Source organism: Vanessa cardui, chromosome 1, assembly GCF_905220365.1.
Source record: "Vanessa cardui chromosome 1, ilVanCard2.1, whole genome shotgun sequence".
Classification (NCBI taxonomy): domain Eukaryota; kingdom Metazoa; phylum Arthropoda; class Insecta; order Lepidoptera; family Nymphalidae; genus Vanessa; species Vanessa cardui.
Genome location: NC_061123.1, coordinates 2,885,618 through 2,901,348, shown reverse-complemented (window position 1 = coordinate 2,901,348; position 15,731 = coordinate 2,885,618). Strand labels below are relative to the sequence as shown.

Sequence of the window (15,731 nt, the reverse complement as noted above, 5' to 3'; positions counted from 1 at the left end):
GCCAACCAAGTTTACATTTTTTTAACCGCTTAAACTATTCAATTAATGTCTCATTCTTCAAAAAAAAATAATTAAATAATAAGTTGTATTTTGAATTTAAAGCCGTTTGTATTCTGTCATCGGCCGGTACTCATTTCGGAAGATAGAAGAATATAAGTCGCAAGATTTTTTTTAAAAGTATACGATGTCAAATAAATTGTCATATAAATAGCCTTTACTCAATTATATTCTAATAAACAGATATGTTATATCCATACTAAACAACAGAAAAAAGTGTGCCGGGGACCGTTTATTTTAGTTTATTTTTACATTTCGTTAAAAGTAAAAAGGATAGCTTGAAAAAAACAATAAGTAAAAGGGATAACTAGATGTTTTAATTACGCAAAACGTATTACTACGTAATCATGATGTATTATAACGTATTACTACGTAAAACAACTAAAAGCAAACGTCCTAATTAGGGCGTTTTCTAGTCTTCACTTTTTGCGCGTTAATAACATATCTGTCTACTACAACATCATTGCCTTTACTTGTATACAATAATAACGTGCATTACATTAGATGCATGTTTGTATAACAGATGTTTGGACAGATTATATATGGCATCAGGCGGTGGGCGGCGGCAACATAGGCGCCGGTTCGTCCTCTGAGTCGTCCGAGTGCACGCGAGTGAAACGCCGGCGCTCCAATAGCCGTCGGAGCTTAAACTCGCTATGACCGTACTCCCAACGCCGACGGCTGACGGACTTGCGACCTAAATTTCGACAAATTCACAATACTTACAATATCTGGAATTCACTATATATACTTTATTTTCATACGAATAAGTAATAAGTTAGTTTTTTATATGAAAATTGGAATCCTTGTTCATAATTTTTTGTTTCATTAAGACACCTTCGTAGTGTAGAGAAAAAGCCTTGCTGAGATACTTACGATACATTTAGAAAAACTATATCCTTGTAATTATCTCTAGTTTTGTAAGACTTAGCTGTCCTTAAATTGAGCACTAATGCTATGTGTTTTTACAATTCTGAAATCTGTTCAAACTCATTTGTATAATACCATAATATCGTATAAAGATGTAATGTAGGCTAATTATGATAGATATGTATTAAATGACCACGCAGATGAGTCTTATGAGATGTGTAAATGGTGACTTGTGATAGTGTGATTTAATGAATAATAAAGGAGTGCAGAAAATAAAAACAAGTAAAGCTGCAGTAAATAAATATATTTCGATAAATGCTCATTACATCTTATTCACATAAGCAAAAATAATATATTTCTAAATATTACATTCACAAAACAAAAATAAACAACAAAAATGAGTGCGATTCTCTATGAAAACAACAAAATATACAAACTATTTTCTTATTTTAATTTTAATAAAATAAATAAAAACAAGATTCATAATTGGGTACATATTTATACACAATTTATTAATTTCAGATCTAAGGTAAGGAGATCACTACGTGTAAAGTGTAGTTGCGTTTATTTTTATAGAAATATTACTGGCAATACTGGTTTGCGGATCTTTCCCTCTCTTAAATAAATAAATTTTTGTTTTTGCTAAATTTTGTTTTAACAATTAACTAAGACACTTATTTTGTTAATATCACATATAACTGCTGATTCGTTTTATAATTATATGTTTTCTTACACAACTTATATCTTAATTCCACTTATATATATATAAATTTGTGATACCAATGTCTATAATAATATTTATAAAATATTTCAGATCAGTGTGATGTATTTCAACTATGACGATGAAAATGTTACTTTAATTGGTCGCCTTGAGTCATTTGTGTTCAATGTCAACTGTTAAAGTTACAAACATGCCATCGAATCAATTAAATATATTGCTACAGACTCGGTAATTAATTAATTCAGTTCGTTACGAGTCCGCCCAACTATTGCTACGTTGATACTTCGTAACAGCGTCGAAATTAAATTTATAAATTAAATTTTTAATTCTTAGCCAACGCAGGTTGTAATACTTAAATAAATAATTGCATTTAACTTGAATAAATGAGAGCAACATTGTATTGGTGTCGGATTGAGTTGCTTCAATTTAATTGCAAATCAGTTCAGATAGCTTTCGATGTAGCAGTCGAGTAGTGTGGTGCCTACGAGAGCACGCATGTTGTAATACTTAAATAAATAATTGCATTTAACTTGAATAAATGAGAGTAACATTGTATTGGTAGCGCATTATGTTGCCTCAATTTCATTGCAAATCAGTTCAGATAGCTTTCGATGTAGCAGTCGAGTAGTGTGGCGCCTATGGGAGCAGCGGCTCGCGCGCGTGCTTACCGCGGGAGCGCGCGCGGCACAGCGCCAGCAGCAGCGCGGCGCCCAGCGCGGCCAGAGCGCCGCCCGCCGCGCCCGCGCGCGCGCCGCCCCACGCGCCCCACCACGCGCCCTCTGCCGGCACGGACCTTGCATACTTAGTATCAAATATTATACGTCTATACGACAAACATTTCCTTGAGGTCCTTCGTAGGGAAAACAGTACACGCCGCAAACGAAACGAGATCCCCGATTAGTGACGTCACAAAAACGGTCGTGACGACGATTAAACAGTGTTATGACAATGTTAGATGATGATCTTCAGAATTATCGTCACTCGGAGCTCGGGGAACTTAAACTGCAAGGCTGATTTTAGTATTGACCTCCACGCCCGCTGATTCTATAAAGGCTCGTAGGGCCTTGAAAAAAATATTTTGGTAAAGTTACTGTAGGATCAGGCACTTGTAAGGTGCAACAATATGCGCACTTGTATGAGCTAGGAGGCTCCGTGAAAATGAAAAATACTCAATAAGACAAAAACATTAAAGTTATTAAAAAAAAATTATACAACTTACCGTCAATGGCGGTGGCCGTGGCGGTGACGTGCGTTACGTTGCTAGTGACGGCCGCGACGGGCGCGACGGCAGCGGCGCGCGCGTCACCGGCGGCCGCGCCGGGCGTGGCGGGCTCGCTCCCGAAGCGCACGACGCGCGGCGGGTTCAGCTCCGCGACGTACACAGCGCTGCCGTCCGGCGTCACCGCAATGTCGTGCGGGTTGCTAAACCTATAACATAATATATGAGATTATTATTTTTGAGGTTTTTATAATGAATATCGTCCATACTCTTTCGCATGACCAATGGGGAAGTTTTATTGGCTTGTATTTAAAAAAAAAACCTTTAAATGTATCAACCTCAAATACGTAATTTTGGAGATTTCCACATGATTGTAATAATAAATAAATAACATGAGAATTTAGTGGTAGATTTGATTCACCATTGGTAATGTAACAGCATACATTCATTGGACTTTTATTATATAGGATTGAAAATTATTTAATACCCGTCGTCCGGTGCGAAGGTTTGTATGAGTTTCCCCGACGTATAATCTATGGCGTAGCCGCGCACCGGCACGCCGCCTCCCAGCGCCGGACCGTTCACGATGTACAGGCGGCCGCCTGTCGTAACAAAAGTAGTACATGTCAATTATTTAATATTTTACATTTGTTATTTTCATAATAATTATATTCGATAATCAGACTTAACTCTAAAAACACAAGCAAACCTATTGACGCCATATTGATGATTATGTAAATTGAATCAAATTAAAAAAAACCGTAATAAATAAGGCATAATACCTACACTATACTCAGTGTAATTTATAATATAAAGTTGGATTTTTTAATTTTTTAGGCAAAAGTGGTAGAGAAAAATTTTCTCTGTTGCAAAACTTTATTGTCTATCGTCTAGAGGCGGCGTAGAAAGGCGCGTACCGTGCACGGGTGCGTAGGCGAGACTGAAGAGTCGCGGGCCCACGAGCCAGTGCCTGAAGGCGACGGAAAAGGCGCCGGAGTCGGCCCGGAAGCACGCCAGCCGCCCGTGCTCGCGGTCCGCCGCGCACAACTCGCCGCGGTCCTCTGCTAGCGCCAGCGCGTGCGGCACCTTCAGCACGAACGGACCGCCGCCGAACCCTGACGCATACATAACAATGTTGCCAGTTTAAAAAAATAGTAAAAAATAAAAAATAATCTCTTGTCATTTCAAAATACTTCAATAAAACATGACATTATATTGATGAAAAATCAGAATAAATCAATCAATGTTTAACATTAAAGGTCAGAATTAGCCTTATTAGCCTTATAGTTAGTTATATTAAACATTAAGAATGTTATACGTAATATACCAGTTTTTTAAATCAAAATGTAAAATCAGATATAGAGAAGAGAGGGGTGTCCTGTGATACTCAGCTGGAACTATGTTGCTTTTGCTATACATTATTTATTGAATAACAGAAAATGAAATATAGTTGGTCTTTACATATATTTCAAACCATATAAAATATAGAAAAATAAAGTGTGGCATAGTTTACTCGGAGTACAGCACTTTACCTTTTGTGACACCTTTACTGTATGGTGTCAGAAATAACTTTGTCTCAGACAATATAATTACATGAAGATGAATTGAAAAGAGATAATATTCACTACATCCACTCACGTTTTCCCCACTGTAGTATCTTCGTACCATCAGCTGCAAACTTAACAATGCGCGTGTTACAGTATCCATCCGCTACAAAGAAATCACCAGATGAGTGAACAGCCACTGCGCTCGGCTTGCAGAAGTGTTCATCGTCGTCTCCTGGTATAAATCTGTAATTACATAAAAACTTGCATCATAATGTTATGGTGTCTCTGCATTTCTAATTAGAGACTAGGTTTGATATTTGCTTATTATAAATAAAAGGAACTTTTTGAATGTCAATAATATAGCTTATTTACTATACTTAATTATAATTTGTATGTAAAAAATATTTTTTTACCATACTGTTATAATGTCAGTAAATGCATAAAACTTACTTTTCCCCGAGCACCATAGCTGGTTTCATTCGATTTTCAGGTGTGAACTTAAAGACTTGATGTAGAGCTACATCTGTCACCCAAACATTGCCTTTATTGTCCACTGTGATGCCATGAGGAATGTAGAAACTATGACAAATAAATACAGTTTACATTAAAACTTGAACATTATAAACAATTGTGAACCTTGTATTGTCATCAGTTGTGAATTAAATTGTGTAAATAGCAATGGGTTTTTCCCCTTTTCCAAAGTTTAAATAGTTATTTTTGTTTAGCTTATAAATTATCTTCATTGTATGTTTAAATTATAAATTAACATTGAAGAAGATAAGTTGTCAATTTGCTATTTTTATATAGATTTGAATAATTTATGATTTTTGAGTTTTTTATTTAAGTAATTTAATCATATGTTTAAAATTATATGACATTCATATGTTTTTATAACTTTTGTTGTGAGTTTATTTTTAATTTCATCCCTTCAATGATTTGTCCAAGAGCTTATTTTAACTGACTTTAAATAAAAATTCAATTATCCTTTAAAACACTCACAGGTTTTGTCCCCAGGAATCTAGTAAATCTCCAGTTTCATTAAATACAAGTATTGTTGGCTCAGCTATTGGAGGATCACCAATGCCCTGGTAAACATTTCTATCTGTGAATGTGTTAAGATCCCATGAATTGGTCGCTCGGTGGAAAACAAGGAGTAGCCCTGACGAGTCCAATGCTACCCCAGATACCTGACCCATTTTTACTGTTGAATCTGGCCAATTCGGAATCCATTGCGGAGCTGAAAAATAACAAGAGATTTTTAGTATAGGAAAAAGCCATAATATTAGAAGAAACAATAATTTGATTACAAACCGTGTTCTAACTTTTCCAGCGCGGTTTTTGTTCTAGCATACTGGCTATCGAAGTAGCCTCCTGCGTAATCTTCTTCTGGAAACTAATTAAAATATATTATATTTTAAAGAATTACACGTAACTGTCTCTCCTATTAGGCTATGTAATGTAAACATTTTTATCTTACCCTTCTTGCAAAAATACAAGTCAAAAACAACAATATCACCACCAACAATTCGAACATATTTTTAATGAAATTTATATTGCACATTTTTACAGTATACTATTTACGTTTATGGTTTACACAAAAAGTGTGATGAAGATCAGTCGTATTATTATAAAATAATATTTATAGGAATGTTATCACTTGACACTTATCATTACTTAGTTTAATAAACAATCGGTTTCATTGACGATTCATCTCACTCAACATTTTGTCAATTAATTACTTTGCAGTTGCAGTGTTGCCAGACAGACACGAGTACATAAAAAGATAAATTTCCATAAAAGGAATAAAAAAGTTTATTTTTAAAACCTTTGTTTTATTTATTTTAAGTTATACTCCCTATTATCTCTATTATATATCGAGTTTGACTGTTCATGTTGTTGTCAATCAGGAAGAGACAAAAAAAACATCATTATCATTGTCTTCGTTTGATACATTATTTGCTAAAAGTTTAAGATTCAACAACAATTTTGCTAGTCTATTCAACTATTGCGATTCTTAAAGATCTATCGAGTTCTAGCATCTTTCACAGTTGGTGTTGAAGTAAGAAAAGCACACCAAATAGATGTTATTAAAATATTCAAAAGTATCAATCACATGTTGCGTCATTTCAGAGAGATACAACTTACGAATACGAAAGGAGAACGCACACAATATGTTTTGCAAAACGCTTACAACTTACATTTGCCAAAGTGTTTACCTTATGAACGAACTACTTAAGCACATGATCAGTACGTCCGTCCGTCCGTTGAAAGGAAGTCCCCGACTATTTATGTGATTGGTATTTATTTAAAAAAGACAACGTAAAGTTCTTATTTATTTTAGGCTATATCATTGGGCGACATTGGAGTATGTTGTTCTCCAGTCAATATTTTTATTAATCGAGATCCATTTAGATAAAAAAATCAATCAATCAAATTGAATCGGTTTGATCTAATATACTCCAACGCACGTCGCACTCTATTTTTATTAACTTGTATGTCTAGTTATGACATGTATGTAAAGAAGTTCTTAAGTGGAATAGCTTCATTTGATTAGCTCAATAAGTATTTACTTTCTGAAGGATGATTACAGATGAAAACAAAGAAAAAAATATATCACAATTACACGGCCGAGGCTATTAGCTACTGAGTACTGACTCATTACAATAAATGTGTGGAGATGAAAAATAGATTAGGAAGAGTTAAAAGTATAATTTATGATGAGCTGATATTTTAACTTATTCTGGATGGAGGGTTGGTCTCTTTCTGCGAGAGTGTAATGTCGAAGAAAATGCTTTCTCTGACTCACTCCGCCAAGGAACTGGGTTCCTTTGCGCATCTTCTATCTCTACCGTAAGCGTAACTGAAAATAGTAGGGCTTTCTTCCCTCTACGTCCTACGATAATACGAACGTGGTTCCATGACATTAGTGAAAAGATGAGTATACCCCCCATATTTACTAGTGGGTACTTCGTCGGGTAACGCGTAGATCCGTTTATCCAGCGAGATTAAAAAGAAATTTGCAAATTTAAATGCATAAAGTAAATAAAAATTGTGTTATAATGGTGGGTAGGAATTTTTTTGCTGATAAAATATTAATTCTTTACCATTTAAACTAGTATAGATGTAGCATAGATGTGTTCACGCACCAAATAGACATTAAATGATACTGTAAAAACAACTGAATAATACGTAAGGTTTATATGAACTTTATATATGGCCGGCCTTCTTGATATCAGAATAAATGGTATATTTAAAATAGTACTACATGCTAGCAGTATTTTAAAGTCGATATATGGCTTTCTACAGTCGTGTGATAAACGCTTTAGGGAATAAAAATAAAAGTTCGAAATGCTTTAAACTAAGAAGTTTATTTTCACATGCACCATGAAAGTGCGCTTACATCCTACACGAAAAACCGCCATTACATAAATAAAATCCACTTGTGGGATATATGTAATAAAGTAGCGACTCCTCTAACATTTTAAAGCGATCGGACGTCGACGTAAAAGATAACGTTCACTCGCCGACCCGCAAAACTATACTCGTATCCTAAACATTAGTCAAGAACGATTGCGCTTGTTCTTGAACTTTTCTCATCTTTTTCAAGTCCTTTGAAGATACTTGATTCTTATTGCTTAAGAGAGCAATATTCATATGAAGTTCTTTCATAAGTTCACTTCTCATCCTTTTGAGGAATATATCATTAGTCGGTGAATGTAATAGTCTTCTGTGGTAGAAAACTAATTTGTTTTTAGTTCTCTTAACCGCGGGTCTATTCAATGAAGACGATTCATTCTCGTCATTCTCAAATATTATTTCCCTTCCAGAATTAATATTCTTCTGATAATTTGGAATCGTATTAAACATTTTATTTTTTTTAGATTTAGGACTAACCTTAAACGACTTGTCATATTTCTTTCTTTTCAAGGTTGGCTTTTGTTTATTGATATAATATTCACCAAGGAGGTCAGAATAATCGCTTCTTGGAATGGCAGCAAATATACAATGAAAGTGTTCTCCGATTTCTTGCCGTAGATTTGTTGGTATATTTTTCTGTCTAAAGTTAGCCAACTTTTCTTGCAATGAATATAGTTCACTCATATGCATAGATCCATCTGCGAGGCCAGCCTGACCCAAGAGTACCATATTGAGTTTTCGTAGCATACTATTGATATTGTCTCTGTTGTTCGAGAGCTGTTTTGGACTAATAACTTTTTGATTAAGCAATTGCTGGTGACGATTTTGGAGGTAAACTAATTCCTTGTACATGGCTTTGGGGTCACCTAATTCTTTTTTCAAGGAATCAAAAGCTTTGCTCAGTTTTCGCAGAACATTATTCCTATTTTTAGGAATGTTGTTGCTTAAATCGTTTTGGCCAACATTCGGTTCGTGTGTTATTTCGACTTCGTTCTCAGACATAATGCGTTCTTTAGTAAGATATTTAGATCTGATGCCTTCCCAGAATTCGGATTGGAAAGCCTCCTGGTTACCAACTGTTCCTCTAACACTCAAATAGAAAGTTATGTCTTCATTTTCGAGAGTCACATTGTTTTTCTTAAGTATTTCGTTCAACCACTTTTTACCTTCATCCATCTTAAGCTTATCTACTATTTTCTTCGTAATGTTAACTCTAGCTGAAGTAATAACTTCACTCGTATCTGATACTTCATTGTCTTGAATGATTTGTCCTCTCTTGTCATGATTTTCTGTTGTTATTGGTATAAAATCTGGAGCTTTTTCAAACGGTTGATTTTCTACACCTTTTTTAGCATTTTTAGTTGGTTCTGAAGTGCACTTATTAATGGGTGGTGGCTGATCTCTGCTTTGAGAATTTTTTCTTTGCGAATTATTGTTCAATGGACTTTTCGTAACTTGAGATGGTACATTATCATTGGATATACTATTATACCTCTTTTTATTTTGATGAGAGTCATGACTGACCGGTGATTTAGACTGACGTTTGAGTAGTGCGCTCCTTTGGTTTGTTACGGTAAGATAGGATGGGGTCATATCTGGGATAATATTTCTATTTTTATACATTTGTTTGTTTTGATCATTATTGCGCTGAGCGTTCTGGTTGCCTTGAGAGTAAACAGGTCGGTACACTGCCACATAAGGAGAATTTATTGGTAATCCTGAGAATGGCAAAGTCACCCGACACGTGTGGATCAAATGACCGCTACGAGTACATCCACTGCAAAACATTTGGTGATACGCCTTTGATTGACGATTCTCAGCGAGGGGCGAGTCCAAATTGATCTGAAAATGTACATAGATCATCAATATTATTGTTTTAATATTATGGTATAAATCTTTTGTATAAATATGGGTTATGCTTACAGTATTATGGTATCGTCGCCAAATATCGGGGCAATGGCTGGATGGATGTCCATTTTGCCCACACTCAGCACATTTGATGGAGCCCCAGTTGCAGCAATTCCGACACATCGTACAATACGAGTGGTTTGGTGATCCACACTGTAAATAAAATAATATAAAATGAATTATTATACTAGGCAATTTTGTGTATAGGATATTAAAAAAAAATATTATGAGCAAAACATACATTAACGCAAATTTTTTTAGGGCATCGGGGCTCGAAATGTCCATCTGAGCCACACATAAAACAAATTGGTGGCTTCATGCGACATGTATCATCACGGTGTCCAGCACGGTTACAATAATTGCAGCTGTAATTAAATAATATACATTGTGGTTATATATACATTATACATAGTCTAGAGAGCTCTCTTATGTTAAATTAAATCAATTTCCTTTATAGCTTTTACTCTTATAAAGATTCCAGATATTTATATTGAATTAAAAAAAAAAAAAAAAAACTGTATATAAGTGGTATTATTTCGTGTCTCTAATACTTACGTGACTTTTCGTTTTGACATTGATGGGTTTCTGTCTTTAGGATCTATTACCCACAAACTTTTGTCTCCTAAAATTAAAATATGATTTAAGAAATTATTTATAATATCTATAGATACACAGTATGTATTTATTTTTCTCATTGAAATGATACATTGCTATCTGTCTTGATTAAATTAAAACCTACTATATTATTTAGAGAGATTATTAAATCAATAACCAATTTTTTTTAAAATAACAGTATAGTTTTAAGTTAAAATGTTATTAATTTTGTCCAAATGAAGAAAATTAATTTATAGAGGGCATAGACATATAGTGCAAATAAACAATTTCTAAATTATTATTTATGTTGATAATGAGGTGTAATTTAGTAAACAAATTTGACAAGCCATAATTTATTATTATTATTATAACATTTAAGTGAAGCAATTAACTAAATATATATATAAGATATAGTACAGAATGGAACAAAAAATACTTACTCGACATATTTTTTTGTATTTCTCGATGATTAAATTCTTCTCCGCCCCAGCTTTCATTATAAAATTTTTCCATTTCGGCCCTGAGAGTATTAAGAGAGAACTGTCGTAGTTTACATGTTTTGTTGATGCCTTTCAAGTTATCAAAATCTAGATCAGCATTTAATATTTCTGGTATTTTTGTCGATCCACACTTTGCAACATCTTTTTGAGGAACTATATTTTCATCATAATAGTCATCAACTTCAGTAAATCCAGTGACATTTGCCATTACTATATTTTCATCTATGGTTGTAGAAGCTGGTGTTGTTAGATCAACAATTACAACTTTATTTATAGAAGAATCATTGCTTCTCTTTTTGGCAGATTTAGGAGTTGTTGCTATAGGATTATCTAACACTCTTGTGTCGGAATTTTCCTCATCCCTGGTTACCGTGAGTGTTATTTGTGGGGTGTCCTCTTTTATGTTTTCAGACTGATTCGAGTCTGATTCATAAACATCTGTATTTGGCAAGCTCTTATCTGTTACTATATAAGGACTCTGATTTTTGTTGACATCATTCATTGATTGATTACTACTTGAATCATAAACATCGGGACATGGAATACTTGTTTCAGATACCCTATATGATTTGGTTCTTTGCCTCTTTTTTTTTGCTTTACTCTTTGGTGTTGCAAAACATTCCTCCATAGAGTTGACAGTGGACACATTAGGTGAGTTATTAGATATTGGGGTCGATGTTGCATCTTTATTTCTCTTTTTCTTTTTTTTCTTCGAAGGTGTCTGATCTAATAGATCAGATGCATGTAGGCTAAAGTCAAAACTTTGATTATTAGGATGCTTTGAAGAGATATTTAATGCTATGCAATCACCTCTAATAAACTCGTCTGAAACTGATGATACCACTGAAGGAACAGGGCTTGCCGTCTTTTCTCTATCAACAGAGGGTTTTTCTTGTGTTGGTTTATTTGAAATCTTTGTTTGGGAGTTATTCGAAATAGAGCATACGTCTTCATCTGAACTATCAATTGTAATGGTTGGTTTTGGAGGCAATGCCACCTCGATAACCTCATCTTCATCACTAGATTCAAGTTCCACAACACAGTTTGCATCCTCATTTTCTAGTATCTCTATGGTTTTTTTAACATTAACCGATACTGGCTGTTCGAAAATGGATAAATCTACTGTTGAATTAGTAGGACTATTTTTCTCACCTTTTGCTTTAGGTTGGTTTGTGTCAATAACATTATTGTTGGTAGCGGTTGGTTCTTTTGGGGTGTTTACTTTTTTATAGATAGAATTTGAATCATCGCTAGTACGCCAGTACCGTCTGATAGTACTACGAGGTACATTTTCATCGACATTTATATCCTTTTCGTTAATGTTTACATTTGTCTGAGTTTCGTCGACATAATGTAGCATGGCATACATTTGGTCTTCCAAATCATTTCCGCTAAGCTCCTGCAATCAAACATTATAACAAAATAAGCATTGAGCATGCTCGCGTTGCTCACTGGATATTATGAAATATGACACAACAAAAATATGGTAACCTATTACTTACCTCTTCCATGTTTAAATGTGAAATTATGGTCAAATAAAATAAAACATGAAATCAACATAATCGAAATATTGCAATTTAAAGAGATTTGAAATGCCTGTAGCCATTAGAAGTAACGAAAAATCATTTTTGTTGTAGAGACACGTCTGTCACTACATTTCAATTTTCAAGTCCGAGCCATAGACAACACTAAGATAAAATATTGTCTATACTCTATGGTTACCAATAATATAGATAAGCATTATATTGGAATGTCAAGTCATTTGGTAGCTGAGCAACCAAATTCGATTTACAATGCTTAGATTTAACTTTTCATGACCAACTTGAAACGCTTTGTGATAGTATAAAAAGTCCGTTCTTTTTAACCAGGATATTGTACATGCGTATGCTGACTACTGGATAGACAATGTACGATATAATGGAACCTCTAACAACATACCTACATATACATTAAATCTTATTTAGAATATTTCTTACATAAGAATAAACAATTTATTTAATGTTGTCTTATTGTTTAATTATAATAAATTGCTCTATGATTGCAAGTCATTAGATGGTCTATTTGCTAGTCTAATGTATACTATGTTAATTATAATTAACTAATATTTTTAATTAATAGTAATATGAAATAGTAAATATATTTCTTATTGAATTACTTACTTCTGCTTATAAGTTTTTCCAGTTGAGTTATTAACCAAAGCCATAATTTATATGCTTGGTTACTTTTCTTGTTGACTTCTTGTTTACTTGGTGGTACGGCTTTGTGCAAGCTCGCCTGGGTAGGTACCACCCACTCATCAGATATTCTACTGCTAAACAACAGTACGTAGTATTGTTGTGTTCCGGTTTAAAGGGTGAGTGAGCTAGTGTAAAACTACAGGCACAAGGGACATAGCATCTTAGTTCCCAAGGTTGGTTGGCGCATTGACGATGTAAGGAAAAGTTAATATTTCTTACAGCGTCATTGTCTATGTGTGATGTTGACCACTTAGCATCAGGTGGCCCATATGTTCGTCCGCCAACCTATTTCATAAAACAAAGTCTAGTAGTCTAGTCTTTATTATTGTCATCAATAAACGTTTAGGGTGCGATGGTATGTTATAATCTTCCTACCTTTTCTGATTCTTTCTTTTTGAAAGCTTGGACATTACTCACTAACGGTTGGTACTTAAATTGTTTTGTTTCTTCTGTTGTTAAGGTTAACGCATGGAAGTAAAATATACTACGTATAATTTATACGTAGTATTTATTACTTCCGTGGGTTAACGTTAACATTTCAAATTCTTATATAGTTATTCAGTTGTCTTTGTAACCTAAATTAACTTAAACCTTACTTATTTCGCATATTTGTCAGAACGAAATAATCATTGTCTGTAGTATCAAGTCTCTTGAATAAAGTAGGTACATTGTTTAATATATTTTGGGGTTTGCGGTATTAAAAAAACAAATAAAAATATGTCATATTTTTAATACAATTATTTACAAAATATTTATACTTAAGCTAATTTAAAATATATTTAATTAATTCATGTGACCATTTTCAACCATCTCCCAAGGAATACGCTCACTTTGTTTGCGGCGTTTCTGAAAAAAATAAAATACATATTTAGAGACTTACTGTACTGACTTACTATAAATTATTTGTATATATTTTATTAAATACAAAAAGCATCGCTTTTGAATTAATATCCGTCTATAATCATCAGTATAAGATTTAATAAATGATTGTAAAGTTTTTCACGCAATATGGGGATAATTTTACAAAATTGGAGATTTAAGCTTATGGTTCGGACTTCTGAATCTTTTCGTCCGTAATTGTAAAATGTTCATTTCATTATATGTAATTTTATCTGCAATGTTTTTTAAATACCTGATTGAGAAGGTAGGACTATGCTTAGTGGATGGTAGGAGTTCAGCGAGGATCTTGTCCACTGCCAACTTCGTAGTGGGGCATCGACCTATCCAAAGAGGTTCACAATGCGAACTGAAATATATAATGCTTTTTGTAAATATTAATTGACTAGATAGATTGATTGATAGATAGATATTGGACGCTTTTATGTTTTTTGTTAAAAAAATTACCCTCGATTAACTGATTATAATTAGATACTTTAACGAATAATGCGGTTTTATTATTTTATTTTTTTACCAGTCATTCTCGTTTCTAGTCAATGTTACCTACTTGTTACTAGCCTAGTTAGATATTTTCATTATATTATGTATTGTATTGACTAACACTTTAGCGACATGCTGCAGGCTGGCACGCACTACTGTGTCAAAGGCGCTAGTCGCGCCTCCATACGCGCCGGATGCTTCCCCAGTACACACCCACGCGATGCAACCGCCTCTCCTCACAGCAACGGACAGTGTCTCTAGTAACTTGCCAGGATATAAATATTAGTTACACATAACATATCTTCAGTATGTTTTTTTATGTGCTACGGTATAATATACTAACGGCCCATCCCGGTTTCGCGCGGTTGGAAATAAGTTTTTTTTAAACATATTTTTACCTCTTATTTATATTTTTTTGTTTCCTTTTTCCGACATGTTTAACAATTGTCGTTTTATTTCAACTTATTTACACAATATTTAATAACAATACGTTATTATACTAAAGAAAAATTCCAAATTGAGGGTTTTAAGTATTAAATTTGTATTAACATAAAACGAAAAATATCACTCAAATAAAACCTTTTCTAATGATTCACGAAAAACTGTAAAGTTTATAGAATCATTCTTTGTTCCTAATCCTCCTTATAAGGAGATTAGGAATTCAACGATGCTGCATCACGCGTGCTCACACAATTATATACGTTTGTAATTTGTGCTGTAATTGCGTTTTTATCTGATAACTATGACTGTGCGGATGTATTTATATGGCATAATTAATATTGATTGTGTAACTGTTTGAACTGCACTAGTATCCATTGAATACTTACATTTAAATTTTCATTAACATCCTGAGAGACCAAATTTAGGAGACCGTCTAATCCTGCTTCAGATTCTGTACCGATAACTATTAACGAATCAAATTTGTCTGTTCCTGGTAAACTTGTACCAGAAGACACGCTGCAGCCGTGACTTTCCAGTCTACATTTTAATTCACGTCCTAAAGATGTTGTTGTATTCGATATCTGTAATAAGAAAGACGGTAGTAACTTTTTAAATTTTAAAAGTATACAATATCTAAAAAAACAATTAGATAACATTGTAATGTTACATTTTCCTTGTATTTTTTCAGTAAGGTCATGTTGCATTGTGTTGCTATAATTAATCTATGAGGATTACTACTAAATACTTCTTTTTATTTTCTTAATCAAAATGAAAATATGTACTAGGTCCTAAATTGTATAGATAACAAATAATGTAATAATATATAATGGGGATATAAGGGGG

General features: G+C 33.7%; 3 protein-coding genes across 5 annotated transcripts in view; all 3 read right to left on the bottom strand.

Annotated features, from left to right (window-relative positions):
* Positions 1 to 1,216: 1,216 nt before the first annotated feature.
* Positions 1,217 to 6,171, bottom strand: LOC124533534 (peptidyl-alpha-hydroxyglycine alpha-amidating lyase 1-like). 2 transcript variants are annotated; one of them, XM_047108888.1, is made up of 9 exons: positions 5,892 to 6,171; positions 5,726 to 5,807; positions 5,414 to 5,651; positions 4,865 to 4,993; positions 4,506 to 4,657; positions 3,785 to 3,982; positions 3,355 to 3,469; positions 2,868 to 3,076; positions 1,217 to 2,427 (listed from the first exon to the last, which is right to left on the bottom strand). In XM_047108888.1, the coding sequence occupies exons 1-9, from the start codon at positions 5,973 to 5,975 to the stop codon at positions 2,285 to 2,287; spliced, it is 1,350 nt and encodes a 449-aa protein (XP_046964844.1). In that variant the 5' UTR covers positions 5,976 to 6,171; the 3' UTR covers positions 1,217 to 2,284. The 2 variants fall into 2 exon arrangements, with proteins under 2 accessions (XP_046964844.1, XP_046964852.1); XM_047108896.1 differs by having other exon boundaries at positions 2,321 to 2,711; positions 5,892 to 6,169.
* A 1,592-nt stretch (positions 6,172 to 7,763) lies between these two features.
* On the bottom strand, positions 7,764 to 12,514 carry LOC124533527. The gene is made up of 6 exons (XM_047108876.1): positions 12,336 to 12,514; positions 10,774 to 12,232; positions 10,295 to 10,361; positions 9,981 to 10,104; positions 9,755 to 9,892; positions 7,764 to 9,673 (listed from the first exon to the last, which is right to left on the bottom strand). Exons 1-6 carry the CDS (start codon positions 12,342 to 12,344, stop codon positions 7,964 to 7,966), a joined length of 3,507 nt encoding a protein of 1,168 aa, XP_046964832.1. The 5' UTR covers positions 12,345 to 12,514; the 3' UTR covers positions 7,764 to 7,963.
* A 1,270-nt stretch (positions 12,515 to 13,784) lies between these two features.
* Positions 13,785 to 15,731, bottom strand: part of LOC124544431 — a 33,598-nt gene continuing 31,651 nt past the window's right edge. For both annotated transcript variants that reach the window (XM_047122972.1, XM_047122982.1), the window contains 4 exons: positions 15,275 to 15,469; positions 14,569 to 14,711; positions 14,203 to 14,316; positions 13,785 to 13,916 (listed from right to left, as the gene is read on the bottom strand). In XM_047122972.1, coding sequence (XP_046978928.1) covers positions 13,859 to 13,916; positions 14,203 to 14,316; positions 14,569 to 14,711; positions 15,275 to 15,469 — 510 coding nt within the window. In that variant the 3' untranslated portion in view covers positions 13,785 to 13,858. The remainder of the gene's footprint in view (positions 13,917 to 14,202; positions 14,317 to 14,568; positions 14,712 to 15,274; positions 15,470 to 15,731) is intronic.